The 20321-nt window shown below is 35.6% G+C and overlaps 1 protein-coding gene across 1 annotated transcript in view; it reads left to right on the top strand.

Moving 5' to 3' along the window:
* LOC129241914 (SUN domain-containing protein 2-like) overlaps positions 1-19003 on the top strand; it is a 46125-nt gene extending 27122 nt beyond the window's left edge. The window contains exons 2-4 of the mRNA XM_054878465.1: positions 4416-5867; positions 6096-6302; positions 18908-19003. Coding sequence (XP_054734440.1) covers positions 4416-5867; positions 6096-6302; positions 18908-19003 — 1755 coding nt within the window. The remainder of the gene's footprint in view (positions 1-4415; positions 5868-6095; positions 6303-18907) is intronic.
* Positions 19004-20321: the final 1318 nt, after the last annotated feature.

Here is a 20321-nt window from a genome sequence, read left to right as displayed (position 1 = left end):
GAGGTTATAGAGAAACTTTAAATTTTAAACCTAATTTTGCCACCAGACACCCTGTTATAATTTTTGATTGAAATAAGAAGTAAAGGTGCGTTTAGCAACTGAATCAAAAGTGTTGTCATCAGTAGATGGGTCAGTTATTGCTGATGGGATAATGTCCAGCCATTCTGTCGGTGTTGATTCAAATGATGATTCGTCATAAACGGATTATTTATGAGTTTTTTGGTTACAAAATCTTTTATTAGCGATTGTTTTTTTTTTGTTTTTGCTCTCAAGTTGCTTATATGTACAATCCTTTATATCCATCTGCATAAGATCGAAGATTACGTTGAAATTTGAACGCACGCTCCGCGTCTGGATTCAGGGTACGGAAATATTGTTCTAGTCGGGCGAGGTTAGTTCTAAAATGTATTTTTTTCATTCTTCCAAAAGCTATATACAGGGTGGGCCATATAGCGTTTGCTTTTTGAATCACCTTTTTTTTTGAGAATGGTAACACAAATGACATGTCAAATGTGTTCATAATTTACTTAAAGGTCTGACATTTGCGAAATGGACGCTATACGCTTGAACAAAATTGGGAAATATTGAAAACCTATTTCCAAAGTGGTGAGTGTTCTTCTTCTTTTCTGATTTTCACATCGGTGGCTACGTCAATAAGCAAACTTGTCGGATTTGGGGCTCAGAAAATCCACACGTTGCTGTAGAGAATAAATGCATCCACAACGAGTCACTGTTTGGTGCGGTTTTTGGTCTGGCGGCATCATCGGGCCATTTTGTTTCGAAAATGAGCGAGGATCCGCGGTTACAGTAAATGGCGAGCGTTACCGTGACATGCTCAACGAGTTGTTTCCAAAAATTGAAGAGGATGACATGGACGACATTTGGTTTCAATAGGGCGGTGCAGCTTGTCACACTGCCAAAGTTACACTCGAACTTTTGGCTACCGTTTTTGAAAACCGAATAATCAGCCGAAATTCCGATATCAATTGGCCGCCTCGGAGCTGTGATTTAAGCCCGTTGGACTATTTTTTGTAGGGAGCCGTTAAGAACAAATGCTATGCGTACCATCCAGGGACGATTGATGCGTTAAACACGAAATCGAAGTTCCCATTCATGAAATTGGAGCCCAAACAATCGAAAATGTGCTTAAAAATTTGGTTGATCGAATGATCTACTGTAAAGCCAGTTGTGGCAGTCATTTGAACGATATTATTTTTCATTCATAAATGACAATGAATAATGAAAAATAATATATAAAATTCAAAATAAAAAAAAAGGTTTGAAAAAATATTGATTAGTTTTTTTTTATAGCCGATTCAAAAATCAAATTTTACACGGCCCACCCTATATATCTACGTATTACAAACAAATCTTTAGTTCATAAGGTAGTATTTTAAGAACTGTGTTTGTGTGGAATTAATTTTTAAGATTCATGCAAAAAGAAAATTTCGTATAAAAAAATGCATTTCGAAATCGTATAAAAAAAGTGTTAGATGCATATGAATATTAGTCCTCAGAGCAGTGATCGGCAGGCTTTTGCTCACCTAACGCTCTCTGAGAACCTATGTGCACGCGTACAAGCGAGCGGAATAACAGCACAAAAGAAAAAATTTCAGAGAATAAAAATTGTTTGCATGTTTGAGAAAGCCACCCGCTACAGAATAGGGAATTTAATTACAGTGAAGTATGCATACAAACATACAAACATACATACACTCGTATATTAAAGCTTTCCATGCTAAACTGAAAGCCACTACACGCAAACAAATTGGACTGACAGCAGTGTTGCCAAGGAAATCTAGTCAAACGGTAACAATTTCCATATCTGCATACACACAAACATGGGTATATGATTACATACACATACATCCATGCCACTCAACGGCTGGCTACCGCTGGTCACAACTCCTTCATAGCGCCACTTCGCTATTGACATGCCGTCTACTCGTAACTTCGTCGGTTTGGCTTTACCATATACAGGGATGAGTTATTCCCCGTACTCTCACTCCCAAAAAATTTTGCACGACAACTCGTGTGCGGCTAAGACGAAAGTAACCTTGCACGAAAGCGAATCGCGACAGTAAACAAAACGCGACCGACGCGAAGCCACTCAATTTTATGCCAAGGCAAAGCCGCGGAACAAATGAAAGTGAAAAATGATGAAAATAGTTATGAAAAATAAAATTAAAATAATATTTTTAAATTGAAAAATTATAAAAATAAATGTGAAGTTGTTGAAAGTGTAAATTAGTTGTAAAGAAGTTTAGTGTTAAAAAATTGCCCATTAACAGTGAAATTACGAGCGAAAAAAGTGTGCTTAGAATGCATTTTCTGCGAAAAAAGGTGAGACGCCCAGACAGCAACCTAACAGTCTAGCCGCAACAGCTAAAAGCAATTGAAGTTATTCACACACGCACACATATGTATGCGTCCATACACACATACATGTACCTACATACTAACCTAACCACTATTTACGCTATTACTTGCTTTAAATCTACTTGATTTGTACGAGAATATTTTTTGGCTTTACGCCAAGTGAACTGAGTAAAAGAAGAAAAGTGCGCTCGCTTGTAATGAACTGACTGTGTAAAATGCGCTAAATGCCTGATATTGTATTTCTATACTCAAAGTTTTACTTGTTTTGGCTTAATTTTTTTTTCTGTTTTTTTTTTTTGTGCCACAGACGCCCAAATCAGTGCATTCTTCTCTGCATGCACCACGTCATACTTTTGCCTACACCGCACCGTCTCAAAGTTATCCCACTAAAATGTCAAGCAAAAGCAATCATTGTTATTAATTCAGCGGTAAATGATTATACTCTTGACCTATGCCAATCGGTTTCCTAGCGGCACGCCATAACATTCTGTTCCGATTGGACTGACTGATAGTTGCACAAACACACTTACCGTTCGATAATTCGAAATGAGTTGCATTATTTAAATATTCTGTGTACTGTTTGGGCACGCAATGCATAGTTTTTCCCCACACACTTTCTCATTTATTTTGTACTTTCCTACCATGCGAGTCCACTTAGCGCTTTACTCGTGCTCTTGTTCTGATTTTCTTTCGCTTTCCTCTAGTCACATGCCAGTCTATGTTATGTATTGTCTGTAGTGCTAATACGTACCATAATGCACAGCGTTTCCCCGCAACTTGACTAACCGATCGATGTTTGTCCTCATTTATTCGACGCCATAATTACCCAGCAAACAGCAGAAAATATTATCCAAGGTTTGATAAACTCCGAGTTCGCACGTTGAGTTTCTTTTATTTATTTGTCTTTGAATGGACACATTCTGCTCCCGTTGGGCACCCGGGCCAAACGGACTTCGGACGTGAATTTTTTTCGACTTTCAACGTGAATATATCTATTTCTATTATAGCCTTGAGCTTCCAAGTAGCTTCCTAAAATTGGATTTTCTATCCATTTATGGATTTTACCGTTTAAAACGGATCCTCGAATGTGACAAAACAGGCCAGACTCGGGTGCCCAACCAAAGATTTTAAGAGGTTAGTGGTAGTCAGAAGCCCGAAAAAATGATGATTTTCAATAATTTTTTTTTATTAGTCAATTGCTTTATTTTACAAAAATAAAAACAGAGCATTAATACATCATGTTTTGACTTGACTGTACCAAAATAAAAAAAAAATAATAATAATTATTGTAAAAGTTATCGCTGTTTGTCTGGAGCCCGTTTCTCCAGAAGAACCTTTCAGTGATCATCACAAGTCGTTGGAGATTCATTTAAAATTAATCGGGCAAGAGAAATAAATAATCTTGGGCGTGATCGAAGCTTTGTTTTTTCAAAATTAACAATATGGCGCCCTCAGGAAATATTTTTACATTATCGAGAAAAAAAAACGACAATTAATTATTTAAAAAAAAAATCGAAACTTTTGAAAAAAAATTCTTCGATCAGGCACGAGTTTTTCATGTTTTCCAAAAACAGTATACATTTGAAGTTACAGTTACCAACTTGGCCAAAATCGCGTAAGCGGTTATCGCGCCAATTAAGAAGAAGAAAGTGATATAATTATGGAAGCTGAAGTGTATGTTTGTAAGAAATGAAATGTTCCATTCAAAGGAAGTGAATCATCAGAATCATATTTTTTGCTGAAAATTGCTTTCGTATTTTTTGTTTTTCTATTAGAAACATAGAATAAAATATTATGGCACGAGAATACTTTCTGTGCCTGTTTTACGCAGAAAGAAATTTAAATCAGCTCATTAGTAGCAACATTACGAAAAAAGCTGCACTACATTTGTGTTCAAAAAATCGATGAAAATACAGGAAATTGTATATTTATAATTATGTATTTTTAAATATTCCTTCCAAATCATGCATTTATTTTATTTTTGTTTTATCTTTCCTACCAATTCTTCTAATTCTTTTATTTCCTTACTCTTCCAGGCGAATCCACAGCCCAGCCACAGCAATGCCAACAACAATAGCAGCAACGTGAGTAGCGGTCAAAATAGCAATATCAGTGGGAACAGCACAACCAGACCGCCTGAGGGTGAAGAGCAAGAAATTGCAGCAGTAACAGTAACACCAGCAACAGTACAGTTATATCATAACGACAACAATACACATAGTTGCAGTAATAATAGCAGCGACATAGCAGACAATGAAGAACACTTGGCCGAGGTGCTGGTGGTGCCGGCGAATGACACAAAAACTATTGCAACAAAAACAGCATTAAAAGAAAGCACAGTAGTGGAGGTGGCAACAAAAAACAGCGCCAATGCAGCTGACGTTGAAGCAGCCTACGAAAGTCTGAAAGGTGATAGAAACGTGGCAAATGAGGCTGCCACAATGGCGGGGAGAGGAAATGCCATAGCACCCATTGCGCGCGAAGAAGAAGACACTGTGGAGGTGTGGTCGTCGGAGGGTGAGGATGGTACAGATGTGGAAATGGCTGAAAGCCAACCAGATTACTGCTGCTGTTTAGTGAATAACACCGAAGAGAGTAGCCAAGTCGATGCGAATTCCAAAGTTAATCCAGTTGCAACAATCACAGGCACTTCAACGCTAGCAGTGACGGTCACGCTCGCATCGACGACGACGACGACGATGTCACTGATGACAGAAAAATCAGTGCAGCGTAGCAAATCGCGTGTGCGTACATATTTGAAAAAGTGCAGGGATCGGCTGACGGGTCAACACCAACGGGCAATCTCATGCGAAAATGCGACTACAACAGCAGGCTGCTCCACGTATTTAGAAGATGATAAATCTAAAGTATTGACTGTCACTGAGGTGTTGAAAGCTGCTCCCAACCGAAATGCCAGTGAACTTAGCGGCGAGGAGGAGGCGTGCACTTGTATATTAATTGCAACAACAGAGCAGCAGCAGAACGAAGCGGTAGAGGGCACGCTATTAACCCTCACTGAAGAAGCAGAGGAGGAGGAGGAGGCAAGTGAAGAAGAGGGAACAGCAGCAGCAACAGATGTGAATTCAGCGAGCGAACTAACTGAGCTGGTTTACGAGGATATTGACTTTAGCCTGTCGTCGGTGTTGATGGACAGCAGCAGTTCGAATGTCAGTGTTGACCAACACCAATCGACACCGTTGACCTCTGCGCATAACCGAGACGCCCTAACGTTAGCTGCTGACGTTGATGACTCTGGTGATTTACCTGTCGAATGTAAAACAAGCGAACAGCAACAGCAACAACAAAAGCCACAAAATGCAGGCTTACGGCAAACACAAAGCCAGTCGAAAAACTTGGTTGCTAGAGATGAAGAAGAAGGAGAACGGCAGCAGCAACAAACTCAACAACAAATGCAGCCGCTCATGTGCAGCTACAACAGCTGTCCGCCACTTGTCAAGGAGGAACAATTGGCGCATGCCGTACGAATGGTAAGCAACTCACACCGCCATTTAAAGCAACCGCCCACTCCACTGCACTTAGAAACCTTTTGTGCTTTACTAACTTTTACAATGCACATACATACATACATACATACATACATACATACATATGTACATATGTACATACATTTATGTTGACTCATCACTATTAAAGTTTACCTAATTTCTCCTTTCTTGTTTGTTTTATTTAACTTTTTTTGTGATTGACTCGAGCAGGACTCGGGCACCGCTGCACTGATTGATAAACACCTCGCCGCCATTTATCCTGTCTATGCGGCATGCACACGTGAAATTTTAATTCGTCAGGCACGTGATTTACTCGTGAGTTCCTACTCTGCTTGCCTGGAGTCGTTCGAAATGAAATTCTTATGCAAATTTGCTGAAATTGCTGCAGAGCTGCGCCAACGGCATGCCATCGGTGTGGTAAGTAATGCAATTTTGGTCTGTGTTGTTGTATGTACTTACTATGTAAAAGTTCTTATGTGCAATACTTAGGTTAAATAATTTACGTAACAGCTGCTGTGATGAGGTAATTTCTCAAAACTGGCAGTAATTGTGTGCATTTATTTAAAACAAAACAAAAAAAATAAATAAATAAAATATTGAGTAAGAAGATATCGGAAATGTTCACTCTGAATACTTATTTAAAGAATACACTGCGTTCACCCTCCTCTTCGCAGTACTTCGCCTAAGCCTGGTTCTCTTCCTAAGATAATTTTTTGTGGTAACTAATGTTGGCTTTAGTATGGTGGACTGCGACAAGAAAACTGACATACTTAATGCCACTGGAAAGGATTCAGCAACTCGCTACTATGTGCATAACAAGAGCGATGAAAACCACTCCCACGGCTGCGCTGGAAATGATGCTCAGTACGCCACCTATTGACCTCATGGCGGAAAACCTGGCAGCGAAATCCGCGAGGAGGTTAGTGGCTGCTGGAGTAGAACCTTCGGACACAGCTCAATAGGAAAGTGGAGCTCAAGTAGCACAGACTACATGATTCCGTACTTTAATTGGGAGAGAAGGTTTCGTATTCCAATTGAAGAGGAGGGATGGCACAAAGGCATGAATCCTAACCATAGGACTTTTTACATCTACACAGATGGCTCTAAAACTTAAGACGGAGTGGAAGCCGGAATTTTTTGCTCAAAACTGGGGATAAGGCAGCCTATCAAGCAGCCAAACCACAACAGTAATTTCCAAGTGGAAGTTTTAGCTGTCCACAGCCGCGGAGCTAGCCTACTTAAGAACAAGAAAGAACTCAATAATTAGTCAAGCAGCAATAAAAGCAATAAGTTCATATTGTATTAAGTCCAAAAATGTTCAACGGAGCCGGGAGGGTATAAAAAGGCTAGCCGCAAGCAGTAAGCTGCATATCTCTGGGGTACCTGATCTCAAAGGCATTATGGGGAACAAAATAGTAGATGAGACAGCAAAAAGTGCTGTTAGACTACCATTTGAAGAAGAGAACGACATACCAAAACCGCTAAATACTGTACATAACGAAATGGACGACTACATGAAAAAACCAGTGGAAGCTAGGTGGACTAATTTGAGAACATGCAAAACAGCAGAAGTTATGTGTAAAACTAACGACAAAAAACTGACTCAATTCGTACTAACGCTTTCTTGCGAAAGGACTGCAGAACTATTGTAGGTATACCAACAGGTCATAATCTATTGGCTGCACATGCGTACAACATAGGGATTGCTAACACGGACAAATGCAGATAATGCAGAGAGGATTCTGAGGAAACTTTAGATTACCTTCCATGCGTTTGTCCAGCATTATAAAAAACGCGTTTAAAATGCCTTGGAGTCCCATTGTTTGAGGGTCTGGAGGAAGTCTCAAAAGCGGATCTCCCAGTTCTGCTTAGTTTCTCCAAAAGCGTTGACATCCTACATGATGTCTACTTTCAGAATTAATAGAGGTCGGTCTCCATCTGGTATCACTAGGGACCAAAAGGTCTATGCGTGGCTTAGTGCCAACCAAGCTAACCTCCTAATGTTGGCATGTAACTATGCACAGAACAATTTTTTTTTTGTTTTTTACGAGGAGGAAGCATCGAAAGCCTTTATCACGTTAGTGAAGCGCTTAAACCCAAACTAAACTTACTACCGTCAATGTATCCATCCCCTCATCGTTTTTTTTTTTGTTTTTGTAAAGGAGGTTGAAATCAAAATATCAGAAACATGTCAGAGGTGCCGTCACACCAATGGTATGTGGTGCTCGCTCCCACTAATACTATAACAATCCTTCACCTCGTCTAACTCTACCCTGGGACCACAAAGGTATAACTTCTGTCGTTTTTTCGCCTGTAAACAACTGCTCCAGCGGCAAAAAAGGAAGGGGCTTTCTTCATCGCGTCGTGACGGGTGATGAAAAATGGATTCAGTACAGCAATCCAAAGAAAAGAAAGTCATGAGGACTGCCCGGTCATGCTTCTACGTCATCGCCTCGGCCGAATATTCATGCTGCGAAGTTTATGCTATGTATTTGGTGGGACCAAGTTGGTGTTATTTATTATGAACTGCTAAAATTATGCGAAACCATCACTGGGGATCGGTATCGACTTCAATTGATGCGATTGAGCCGAGCACTGCGCGAGAAGCGGCCGCAATACGCGGAAAGGCATGAAAAAGTGCTTCTACAGCATGGCAACGGTCGACCTCACGTTGCCAAACCCGTTAAAACCTACCTCGAACCACTGAAATGGGAAATCCTACCCCACCCGCCATATTCTTCAGATATTGCGCCGTCCAATTATCACCTGTTCCGATCGATGGCACATGGTCTAGCTGACCAGCAGTTCCATTCATATGAAGACATCAAAAAATGGCTTGATCCGTGGATAGCCTCGAAAGATGAACAGTTTTACCGCGACGGTATACGAGATCTACCAGAAAGATGGGAAAAAGTAGTAGCCAGCGATGGGCAATACTTTCAATTATTCATTTGTAACCATTTTTTCAGAATAAAGTTGTATTTTCATCAAAAAAAAATACCGAGAACTTAGTTGCGCACCTAATAATTGGAAAGTTAGTGGCCGTAAAAAAATTCTTTTTATTTATTTGTTCAGAAGTCGGTTTTTTTTGTTTTTGTAAGCAGCGTAAATTTTCTCTTTACTCTTTCTCATTATGGGACTACATGCAAAAGTTAACGCAAAACTGTCATTGCGTCTGCAAATGAATTAGAAGGTACTTCCCCTAAATTCATTCAACGGATGCAATTCAAAAAATGAAATTGTACTTACTACTAATTCTTAATAAGTAAATAAATGTGTAAATAATGTGCAACAGTTTTTAAAGAAAATTTGAGGAGTGTTTTTCGCTAGAGTATATCCAATGGTTTGAATTTTTTTTTTTTTTTTTTGACTTAAAAAATATTATTTTCCTTTTTATAAGGTTTTTATATCCATCTCTTTGTCTATTTAATATTTTAAGTACAAAGCAAAAACAAGCTGTTTGATTTTTAAATTCTAACAATTTTTTATTAATTAAAAATATACAATATTATTCCACCAACTTGCGAGATAAGTTCCAAACTATTCATAGCTTTGCTAAATTTTCTCTAAATATCAAACTACTCACATCAACTACTCCCAGCTTTGTGCATTCATTCATTAATTCTCTCAATCATGCAGTTACCAATTTGCACACTTTAATGTTAAATGATATGATTAACAGTCATTAACAACTACACAACTTCATACATCCCTACACTTAAGTACTACTCGTCTAAACTCGCCATGCCCATAATTATTTTACCGCACCATTCATTAATTCTGTCCACACACAACACAAACACGCATACAGCAACTTAACAGTAACAAATATCAGTTGTATTGCTGTTAAGCGACTAGTCGAAAGAGTGGCAGTGCAGCGCAGGCGTTGTGATGACTGGAAAGCCATTTGCTAGTTGCTGGAAGTCAACTGGTCGAAAAAATGAAAACAAATGTTATTTAGACAGCGAATTAACAGCGCGTTAACAGTGCAGTAGTACTGGTTTTTTGTATGCTTGGAAGAGCAGCTTGGAATGTAAATAAACAAAAGTGAAGTAGGAGTTGCCGCTGTTCAAACATTTGTGCAACAATATATTTTTGAATTTTTTTTGAGAATATGCTAATAACAATAAACTACTGCTGACATATTTTTATTTCGAAAACAAAAAAAAAAATCGCAAAACAAATAACAAAAAATCAAAATAAGTGCGCTACCTATAAAGGGGATAATTTCTCGACGGCAGCAACACTCCTCCGCTGCTGTTCGCTCGCATAGTAAATACTCCCATATGCGCGCACATGTATTGCCATGTGCACTTTGGTTACTAGCTGCGTTTGTGGCATGAGATGCCGGCGTTGGCCTCTTGTTGGCGCTGTGGCGGTTGTATTGACTGTTGACTTTGTCTGTTTGCCAGCCGGCTCGCTCTGTTGCTTGTTTTTCTCGGCGACTGCGGTGGTTACGGCGGCTGCTGTTTTTCAGTTAGTTGGTTACTGCAGTTTGTGTCACTCAATGTTGAGGCAATCGAATGCCAACTAGCGACGGTCGTGGACGCGTTTAACGGACGAATAATAATTTTCTCGTCTCGTCGAGTAGTGCGAGTGACTTGAGAAGCTGCAGCAGCAAATCAAAGCAAAACAAATACAGTACCTAAAATATTACTTTGTTTAATACATACAACAGTGAAATACAGTGCCTTTTATGTGTGTATGTGCGTATGTAACTGAGTGTTTTGTTGATAGCTCAGTGCATAAAACAAAAAAAGCAATTTAATTTCTAAACGTGAATTTTTATCGATTAAAAAATTTGATTGAAAGAAAACTATTTTTCGATAAATATTATGCAATTTGCAAAGGCAAAATTGATTTAAATAACATTTTATGAATTTTAATATAAAGAAATACAAACGTTTTTTGATGTGCCTATGCAAGTAGTTATTTGATGAAGAAAGTTTTAAAGCTTAAATATCTTTAAACTGAAAAAATTAGAGTACATATCGCTTTTTCGGTGCAAAAAGGCCTACGATTCCTAAGGGCTTAACCTAATTGGAGAAAATTAGTGCGGAAAATTTAATTAATAAACATACTAAACTAAAGTGCCTTACAAAGAAAAACTTATGTGAAAAAAGGAAAATCGGTAACAATACGTGCAAACGCAAAATTATGTGCTGAAAATATGTATTAAAAGATTGAATCAATTAAAAAATCAAAAAACAGAAAATATTACAAATTTAAAAAGGATGCGCTTCAATCTAAAAATTCGAGTTGTCAGTCTTTATATGAAAGCAAAAAACGAATCAGGTACACAAAGTTTAAAGAATATATAAATAATTGAGTCATTTGCGTATTTGGCTGCTTTAGCTATAAAATTTGAATGTCCCTTTGTTGTGAGAAAAAAAAAATAAATTTCTTTAAAGTTTTAAATACAAGAGTACAGTGATTGCTAAAATTATCAACTATTGTGTGCTCAAGTGTTGAAAACAGTGAAATTTCCACTTTTTGTCTTGCATACTTGCCGCAGAGAACGACAGCAAACCTTCGTAAACATCAATAACTGCTAATAAGGTAACATACAGTTTTTACAACAATAAGTTAATTGCAGAGACAAGTGTTAGTAAATGCCGGAGGAGAAAAGTAGAAAATTTCAAGCGCTGGTACCCAATGACCTCTTTAAAGAAACTTAATTACTGGAACTGAAATGAAATGAAATATAAAATAGTAAAGTAAATAAAATAAAATAAAATAAAAATATAGTAAAATAAAATAAAATTAAATTAAATAAACAAATTAAATTAAAATAAAATAAAAAATTTAAAGGATTTACCATAATACAAAAAATAAAATAAAATTTTAAATTATTGTAATAAAATAAAATAAATAATTTAAAATAAATAAAATAACACCAAATAAAATAAAACAAATTAAATTAAATAACAATTAAAAATTATAAAAATAAAGTAAAATTATAAATTATAACAACATAAAAAGAAATAAAATAAAATATATTATAGTATAGTAAAATAATCTTAAATAAATACAAAAAAAAATTAAATTAAGTAAAATAAAAAAAAATTAATTTAGTTGAGTAAAATAGAGTAAGATCATAAATTATAGTAACACAAAATGACATAAAGCAAAATATAGTAAAATAAAATAAATTTAATTTAAATTAAATTAAGTAAAAGAAAATAGAATAGAATAAAAGTAAAGTGAAATAAAACAAAATATAATAAAATTAAATAAAAAATAAAGTAAAGTAAAATATATTAATGAGGTAAAATAAAATAAATTAATTAACTTAAATAGAATAAAAATAAAATCAAATAAAATAGAAATATAGGGAAATTAAATAAATAGAGTAAATAAAGCAAATAAAAAAAATTATTAAAATAATTAATTGAAAAATTAATAAAATCAAATGAATAAAAAAAGTAAAGTTAAATAAATACAACAAAAGTGAACTGAAATGAAATGCACTGAAATTAGATACATAAAATAAAGTAAAGCAAATAAAAAAATAAATTTATTTAATTAAATGAAGTGTAACAGAACAAAATAAAGTTAAATGAAATAAAATAAACTTAAATTAAATAAAAGAAATTGAACGAAATGATATAATATAAAATATAGTTTTTATAATTAAATAAATAAAGTTTTTAAACCAAATAAAAAATTAAATTAAATTAAATTAATTAAATGTAATATAATGGATTAAAACAAAGTTGAATGAAATGAAATGTACTGAAATTAATTAAATAAAATAAAGTAAAATAAAATATAGTAGAATTAAATAAATAAAGTAAGGTAAAGCAAATAAAAAAATTAATTAAAATACTTAAATGAAATATACAATAATAGAATAAGAATGAAGTTAAGTGAAATAAAATATACTAAAATTAAATTTATTAAAATCAAATAATAAAAAAAATTAATTTAAATTAATTAATTAAAATATAATAGAATAAAATAAGCCAAATGCAGTAAAATAAAAAAATTAAATAATTTGTAATAATTTCAAATAAATAAAATAAAATAAGACAATAGTAATAATAAAATAATCACTATAAAAAGAGACATGACCAAGTGGGAAAAATTATTTACATCGAAATAATAAAACACCTGAAAATAAGAGGCACTGTTCTACTTTACCTTAACTACCCTTACTTTCACTCCCGCAGCATTCCCCGTCCGTGTATGGGAATGTTTATCCTGCTACAAAAACAACAAGACACCGTAGAACACTATTACAACCTTAACCCTGAGCATATCCTGGCAAACACTGCCTCTAAAATATACTGGGATACAACCATTCTATTGGGATTGAAAGAATACTGAAAGCCTTTCACTTTCTAATTCTTGTGGCGTTATGTTATTAGATTTACCCAGACTGTTTTACATTTAAATAGCTCCAAAATGTTTAAAGGCGTTGAGTTAATTATTTATTAGCAATATTGATTTTGGGGAAAAGAAATACATTTTTTCTCTGTAGATGGCTGTAGTGATCGATGTCTCGTAAAATATCGATCAAACAATTTAAAGTTTGTGCTCGTTGTTAAGGTTACATTTCAGTTTAAAAATTCTTTTGCTGTTTTTTGTTTGATCCTTGTGTTCAGTGGTGAGTTACAAGGTATTAACAATCGGAGTCAATAAAGAGAAAGTTTAGTATATTTTACAGTTTTTCTTTGATAAAGGTGAAAATGCAAGCCGGGCCGTTGAAATTGTGAATGGTGTTTATGGTGCCGATACTGTAACAGCTAATTATTTACGTGCAATTTTGGTTTCGTCGACTAAGTTCAGGCATTTGTGATATTGAAAAAAATGCTGATAATGTCGGAAATGTCGATAAAATCACAGAAATAATCGAAGTTGACCGGCGTGTTAGTAGTCGTAGCATTGCCCAGGAGCTAAAGATGGACCTTAAAACAGTTTTAAGCCAATTGTGCAAAATAAAAATAAAAATAATGGATTTCTTTCTCCCATAAATGCCCAAAATATGTATATAAGCTAATCTAATAACTATACACAGAATGCTCCAAAGGGAGTTTTTTATTTTGAAGATAATCCTTTATGGGAGGCTTAGGTAAATTGCATCACATTACAAAACAGGTTTGTCTATTACCAAAATGTGTTAGAAAATCGAAGAAATTATTTTCGAACTTTAACAAATCAAAAATTGCATAAATCAAATTTACCAATTCTTTCCTTTTACTCTACAAATTAAAAAAAAAAATATGAAACATCTTTTCAAAAAATAGCTTTTTGTGAGCCGGGGGAAACGCTATTTCCGTAGGCAGGCAAAGCAAGGATGAAAATTGTATGCTCTCTCATTTCTAAACTTACTGATTTGTTATTGACTTGCTCACTATTCTTTCGCAGGTAGCCTTAAGGCTAGTACTAACTTCACAGTAGCGAAAATATCGCCAGCAGCATGCATTTGGCTTAACGTGAAATGTTGCTAGCAACATTTATTGTCAAAAGCAAAGAAATGTGAAATTTGTTAGCCAGTGAATTGCCTCATTTGTACGCAATTCTAACTCAATTACCTTGCGAATTACGAAGAAATCGTTTTCTTCGCTAATTTTTATCGGAAATTTATCGAATTTAGCTGCCAAATCCTAGGGAAAGAATAAATTAAATCAAAGAGCAAAGTTAACTAACCGTGAATACTAAACAGAAAAAGTTATTTTATATTGATGGAGATAAAAGAAGAAATTGACTAGAAAAATAATTTTGTCAAGGTGAAAAAAAATAAAATATTCTTCAGGCCAAACCCTGGTTTTGCAACTCCTGCACCATTCCCAAAAGTAAATGCATCTGTTTTAATGGCAGCCATGCAATTTATTACTTTGTTTGCCCAATGGCTGGAAAATGGAAGAAATAAAATAAAAAAATTAAATGCAATCTAAATTTCTTTCTTACTAACTTTTCTTCCCCATCACCGAAATTCTCCGCAAATCATAGCAATAAAAATCAAAGAACAAGCGCAAGAAGAAGTGCAGCCAAAGTTAATTACGAATGCGCCGTGGAAACGGGGTAATTCGCGAATTACTTAGCGAATAACTAAGAGAGGGAATCACGTGCCGTGTGGGCATAGCATTAGAATTGTAGAAATCATTATCCTGGCGCTTTCTCGCCAATACTAAGCGACTCGCCCTATTCTACAATAAATGCCCATAATTTATGTAAGTTAGCTTATCGCAATCATTTTTACTTCACATTTGCCAATTTCTAAAATTTCTTTCGAAAACTATTTTTTAATGTTCTGTAATATATTCAAAGCACAAATATATACATAAATGTGTGTACGTATGTTTTTGTTGCACCATTGGTTCTTTTCGTTGGAAAACTGTTTACTTTCCTTTTTCTCGACCACTGCTTCCTTGCCTTTCGCTTTGTTTTTCCGCACACACACACACACACATGCATATTTCAATAAGTTTAATGGCCCATTAAATGTTTGTAAACAATCGAATCCAGTGAATGTGATCAATCAAAAGATATGCTTGGTAAGTGATCGCATAATACACGGAAAGAAATTTCGCATTTGATTAGTGCCAATAAAAGAATCGTAAATTGTCAGTGTCATAAGGAACTTCCTTTATCCAATGCCGGCCAGAAGAGAGAAGAATGCCCATATAGCTTTTGATGTGTGAATGTGAATGAATGTGAATTACTCATGAATGCCACGAAAATATATCGCATATTTTCTCAATATAAATGATAAATAAAAACAATAGCAAAAATAAGCGAACCTAGTGAAGAAGCAAAGCTACTTTAATATTTTACTCGACGAGACTATAAAATATTTGCAAGAGGCAGCCATTTTTTAATAGTAATAAATTCATGTCTCAAAAATCGTAACTTCAGGTTCTGCAGTAAAGTTTTAGATACAAAAAGGTGCAACTTCTTGAACCAACAGATCCACACAAAAGGTAATATAAATTTTTTTACGTGTAAATAGCTGTAGCACATTGTTAGAAATGTCGATATAAAAAATAGAAAATCGATAACTGGTGCTAAATGCTACGGGTATTATCCCATATTAAAAATATTTAACCATTCATTTCAAGGCAGGAGGCAGCTAAAGCCAAGGCGCAATGGGATAAATGACTCTGATTTTGCGAGTTAATTCAAGAAATTTAAATTCAATTGAAATATTTTTTTTGCTTTTCATTATTCACTCCACTTCTCTTGTGTTGATTTCGTTAATCTATTTTGATTTCTGACAGGGTAGGTGATTAGCCTGCCGCTACCAGTCCTAAGTAGTAGGAATGCCCAGCTGCCGTTGCTTAGGAACAACGCCTTCTTACTGATTGAAGCGCCAACTCTGTGTCACATTTTTCTGGCAGAAGGATCACACAGATGGCTGTGGGCTTCGCTAAATTTGGTGTGTCTGCGCTATTACCACGATTGCCCGCTTCCTCTTGCTGCCGTCACTGATGCAACGTGTAACTATGTTTTTTTCTTTGTTTTTTGCTTGTTGTAGCATCCGCAATGCACAATAGTCAGCGCATTACTTGCATTGTGGGTGCTAAACCAAGCAAAAAACAAAAAAAAAACAAAGAAAATAACACAGTTACACATTGCGACTGTGGCGCCAGCAAGAGGAACGGGGCAAATGCTTAATCATCAGTGTGATCCTTCTGCCAGAAAAATGTGCATTACTTGCATTGTGGGTGCTAAACCAAGCAAAAAACAAAAAAAAAAAAACAAAGAAAATAACACAGTTACACATTGCGACTGTGGCGCCAGCAAGGGGAAGCGCGCGAATCCTTAACCATCTGTGTGAACCTTCTGCCAGAAAAATGTGACACATAGATGCCGCTTCAAGCAGTAAGAAGGCGTTATTCCTAAGCAACGGCAGAAGTTGGCATTCCCACTACTTAGGACTGGTAGCGGCAGGCTAATCACCTACCCTGCCAGAAAGCAAAATAGATTAACGACTTACTTGTCGAGGCCTTATGCTTCCGAGTGGAGTAAATACGGAAAAAAACGCATGCATGGAAAAGTAGTGCAATGTAAAGTCGAAAGCCACAGTTGCCAGTGCATTAGCCATAAAGTACAATAATTATTATAAATAGTTTACTTATAAATAAGTAAATAAAGAGTACACAAATATTCTTATATATAAAAGTATAACATCTTATTTCTCCATACAAAAAATATGTCGTGCATTCATTGAATAAAGAAAATACGCAACACCATCTGGCAAAAATATTATAAAAAATTCCTTAAATTTTTAACCAGACTCAACCTTGCACTTTGTTATATAATATTAAAATTCAATAAGCTATATAACTGCATACCAAGAATCTTTCTAGGAATTCTAATTAAAACCCAAAATTGTAATGTAAAGTGTGTGGAATTTTTCTAGCTTTTGTGTAAGGTTTGAAATTTGGATTTATGTGTATGGTGTTTGTTAGAACCTGAGCTACTCCTTTATAAAAACGTAAAAATGTATACAAAACCGACCAAAATGTTGATGTACTGTCGTTTGTCGTGTGTTCTTTATACACGGCGGCACAAAATTAGTCACTCAATTTGATTTTTGAACAACTTTTTTACACAAAAAAACAAAAAATTAATAACTCGAGTGTTGGAAATCTTTAATTTGACCTTTGCGCGCTCAATCGCTTGTCGTTTTGTATACTATCTCTAGTTCAAAAAAGGTCAAATATGATTGATGTGCAACGCCAGTTACAAAAATTATAAATTTTCGAGTAGGGCGATTAGTTTTGCGCGACCTTGTAAATATATGGATGGCGAATTTCCTACTATTTTTGCTTCGAAAAAAATATTTTTTCGAAAAATTTTTGATTGTAAATTCACATAGAAAGTAATATCACAAAAAAGATGTCTCGTGTACGTTAACTCGAAAAATACAGTTTTGAGAAAAACGCGTCTAAAGTTTGAATACAACGTAACTATACCTCTCCCAGCGCTCGAACGCAGAGTATAGAGTCGTCACGGTTGACGATCTGTAATATAAGAAATACTTAAATTTGCGTTCTAGACATTTTTTGACATGTTCTTAAAGGATTATATTAACATTTTATGAAAAAAAAATTTTTTTTGTCGAAATTTTACAGGTATCTGTCTCCTTAACTAAGTGAAATTATTAAATTAAAGATTCTTTATTTCCAAAATTGTGCCGTGGCCGGAAATTTTAAAATTTTCTTGCTAAGTAATTAAAGCAGACATACAGAAATCACTGACCAAGTGGCTACCTCAAGCGAAACCTCCTAAATAAATTCTCATGTGTCTATACATATATGTATATATATATATTAGGCCGGGTCGATTTGTGGGGATGCAAAAAAATCGCCCATTGCTCTGTGAAAATCATATTCTAGGGATCAAAATAAGAAACTTTGCCGTAGGAACCATACCTCTAAAACGAATTCTGATGTCCCCCAATTTGGGTCGAACTTTTTAGTTTCTTTTCTCATGTAAAGGCCAAAAATGGTGATATTTTGAAATGATTGTATGGGGAACCCCCCAAGGGAGTTCCAGGGGGTGTGCCACTGGCATAGGTGGATCGGCCGTCCAAAGTTAGTGGGGGTCGGTCATACATTTGGACTCGATTTAAGCACTATAAATGGGTCAAAGTGGGATTTTTCGTTCGACCCAAATTGGGGGACATCAGAATTCGTTTTAGAGGTATGGTTCCTTCGGCAAAGTTTCTTATTTTGATTCCTAGAATACGATTTTCACAGAGCAATGAGCGATTTTTAAATCGACCCGCCCTAATATATATATATAGTATACATATATATATGTGTGTGTGTGTGTCCATGCAGTCACTTCGAATGACAGCAGCTTCCTCATTAACTACCAGCAGCGACTAATAGCTAGCTTCAGTTAGTTCAAAACCCCCAAAGTTAAGCAGTTCAAGACAAACAAAAGCCGAAAAGTAATGAATAGAAAACATTTAAAAAAAAGTAATGACTTGCCGAACACTTGTCAATTCGTGGGATTGACTACAACTGTTTCTTGTTTTCTGTTTTCATTTTTGTTTAATTTTTTAGCCTTTAGTTCTCATGTTGCCATCACCACACCAACGTCATCCAACAACTGCGAAGCTGCCAATGAACCAATATTTAGATCATATCTATCGAACTTAATTACGAAGCGTGTGCGAGTGTGTGTGTGTGGCACAAGTGTTGCCACTTGACTGAATTGTGTCGTAGCTGACATGCGCTATTCTTTTACGATTTCTATATTAGTTTTTAAGTTTCCAATTGACTTTTCTTTTGTATTCAGCGCTTTTTAGTGTAGAGGCTTGCGTACGCGGTGCATCCACCCGCGTGGCATCTGAAGTGCTCTGATGTGCCACACATTCACCACCTAATACTCCTTACTGTCAATTTGTAAAGCGCGTACTTACATACATACATACACACTTCATATTGCTTGACTTTTGTCTATCTTACGTTCACCGATTTACTTGTTTGTATCTTTGTTTCTACTGTCCGTCTGCCGTCCATGAGTGGAGTTGCGAGGCAGACTGTCAAATCGGCCGTGACTTAATGAACTATTAACAATGTCGGCAATTTGTTTAAGTAATAAAAAAATCTTTTTCTGCTTGTTTACAAATTTGTGATTGGGTGTTGTTAGTTTTGTTGTTACCTCTGCCAGCTGCTTGCCGCATGCCGCTAAACATCATCGCATTCGTCGTATTTTGCCAATTGCAATTTAATTTTGCCATGCAATGATTACCGCATTTACTAGACAAAGCCACTTACACTCACATACACACATACACACTCATGGCTACATACTTAGCTAGCTGCTGGCGTAGCTGGTGCCAAAGCCCCGGAGCTGTTAACTTTTAGCTGGTGATTTTGCCAATGGCGTGCCGCTTTTGTTTTTGCTACTGTTGTTGTTATTGTTATTGCAATTGGTTGGTGCCAGTGACGGCGTTTAACATTTGGCATTGCCACTTAAGGTGACTGCGATTGGCGCAATGTTGCCGCACAGCAGATTTGCCAGTGGCTCTATAAGTATTTGTGTACATTAAGGCGCCTCGCCCTCCATACAAACAGACAAAAGCAAAATGAAAACAAACGGTACTATTTTCTAAGCTAATTATAAAACTTGGTACATTTTATGCCTTTATCGAAAATATTTGGCACAACACAGGGTTACAGGGGAGGTGGGCTAAGCAGCAAATATTTACTTCTAGAAATGGAAAAGGAAATTTAATTGCAAATTTTTTTCAGTATATGGGTTGAAAAGAGAGAAAATTGTAGACTTAAAGCAACTATACTACAAAATTTTTCTAAACTTTTCGTTGTCTTAAAAATATTTATACAAGGTGGCGCGGAACTAATCACCCTATCGGAAGTTTTATAATTTTTGTGAATAACGTCATATTTGGCAATTGTGAATTAAAAAGCTGTATCATACAAACTGCCTATATTGGACTAAGTAGGTAATTGA

The sequence above is a fragment of the Anastrepha obliqua genome, chromosome 3 (genome assembly GCF_027943255.1).
Source record: "Anastrepha obliqua isolate idAnaObli1 chromosome 3, idAnaObli1_1.0, whole genome shotgun sequence".
In the NCBI taxonomy this organism is placed as follows: domain Eukaryota; kingdom Metazoa; phylum Arthropoda; class Insecta; order Diptera; family Tephritidae; genus Anastrepha; species Anastrepha obliqua.
The sequence above is the reverse complement of the archived record's forward strand: the minus strand, read 5'-3'. Positions and strand labels throughout refer to the sequence as shown.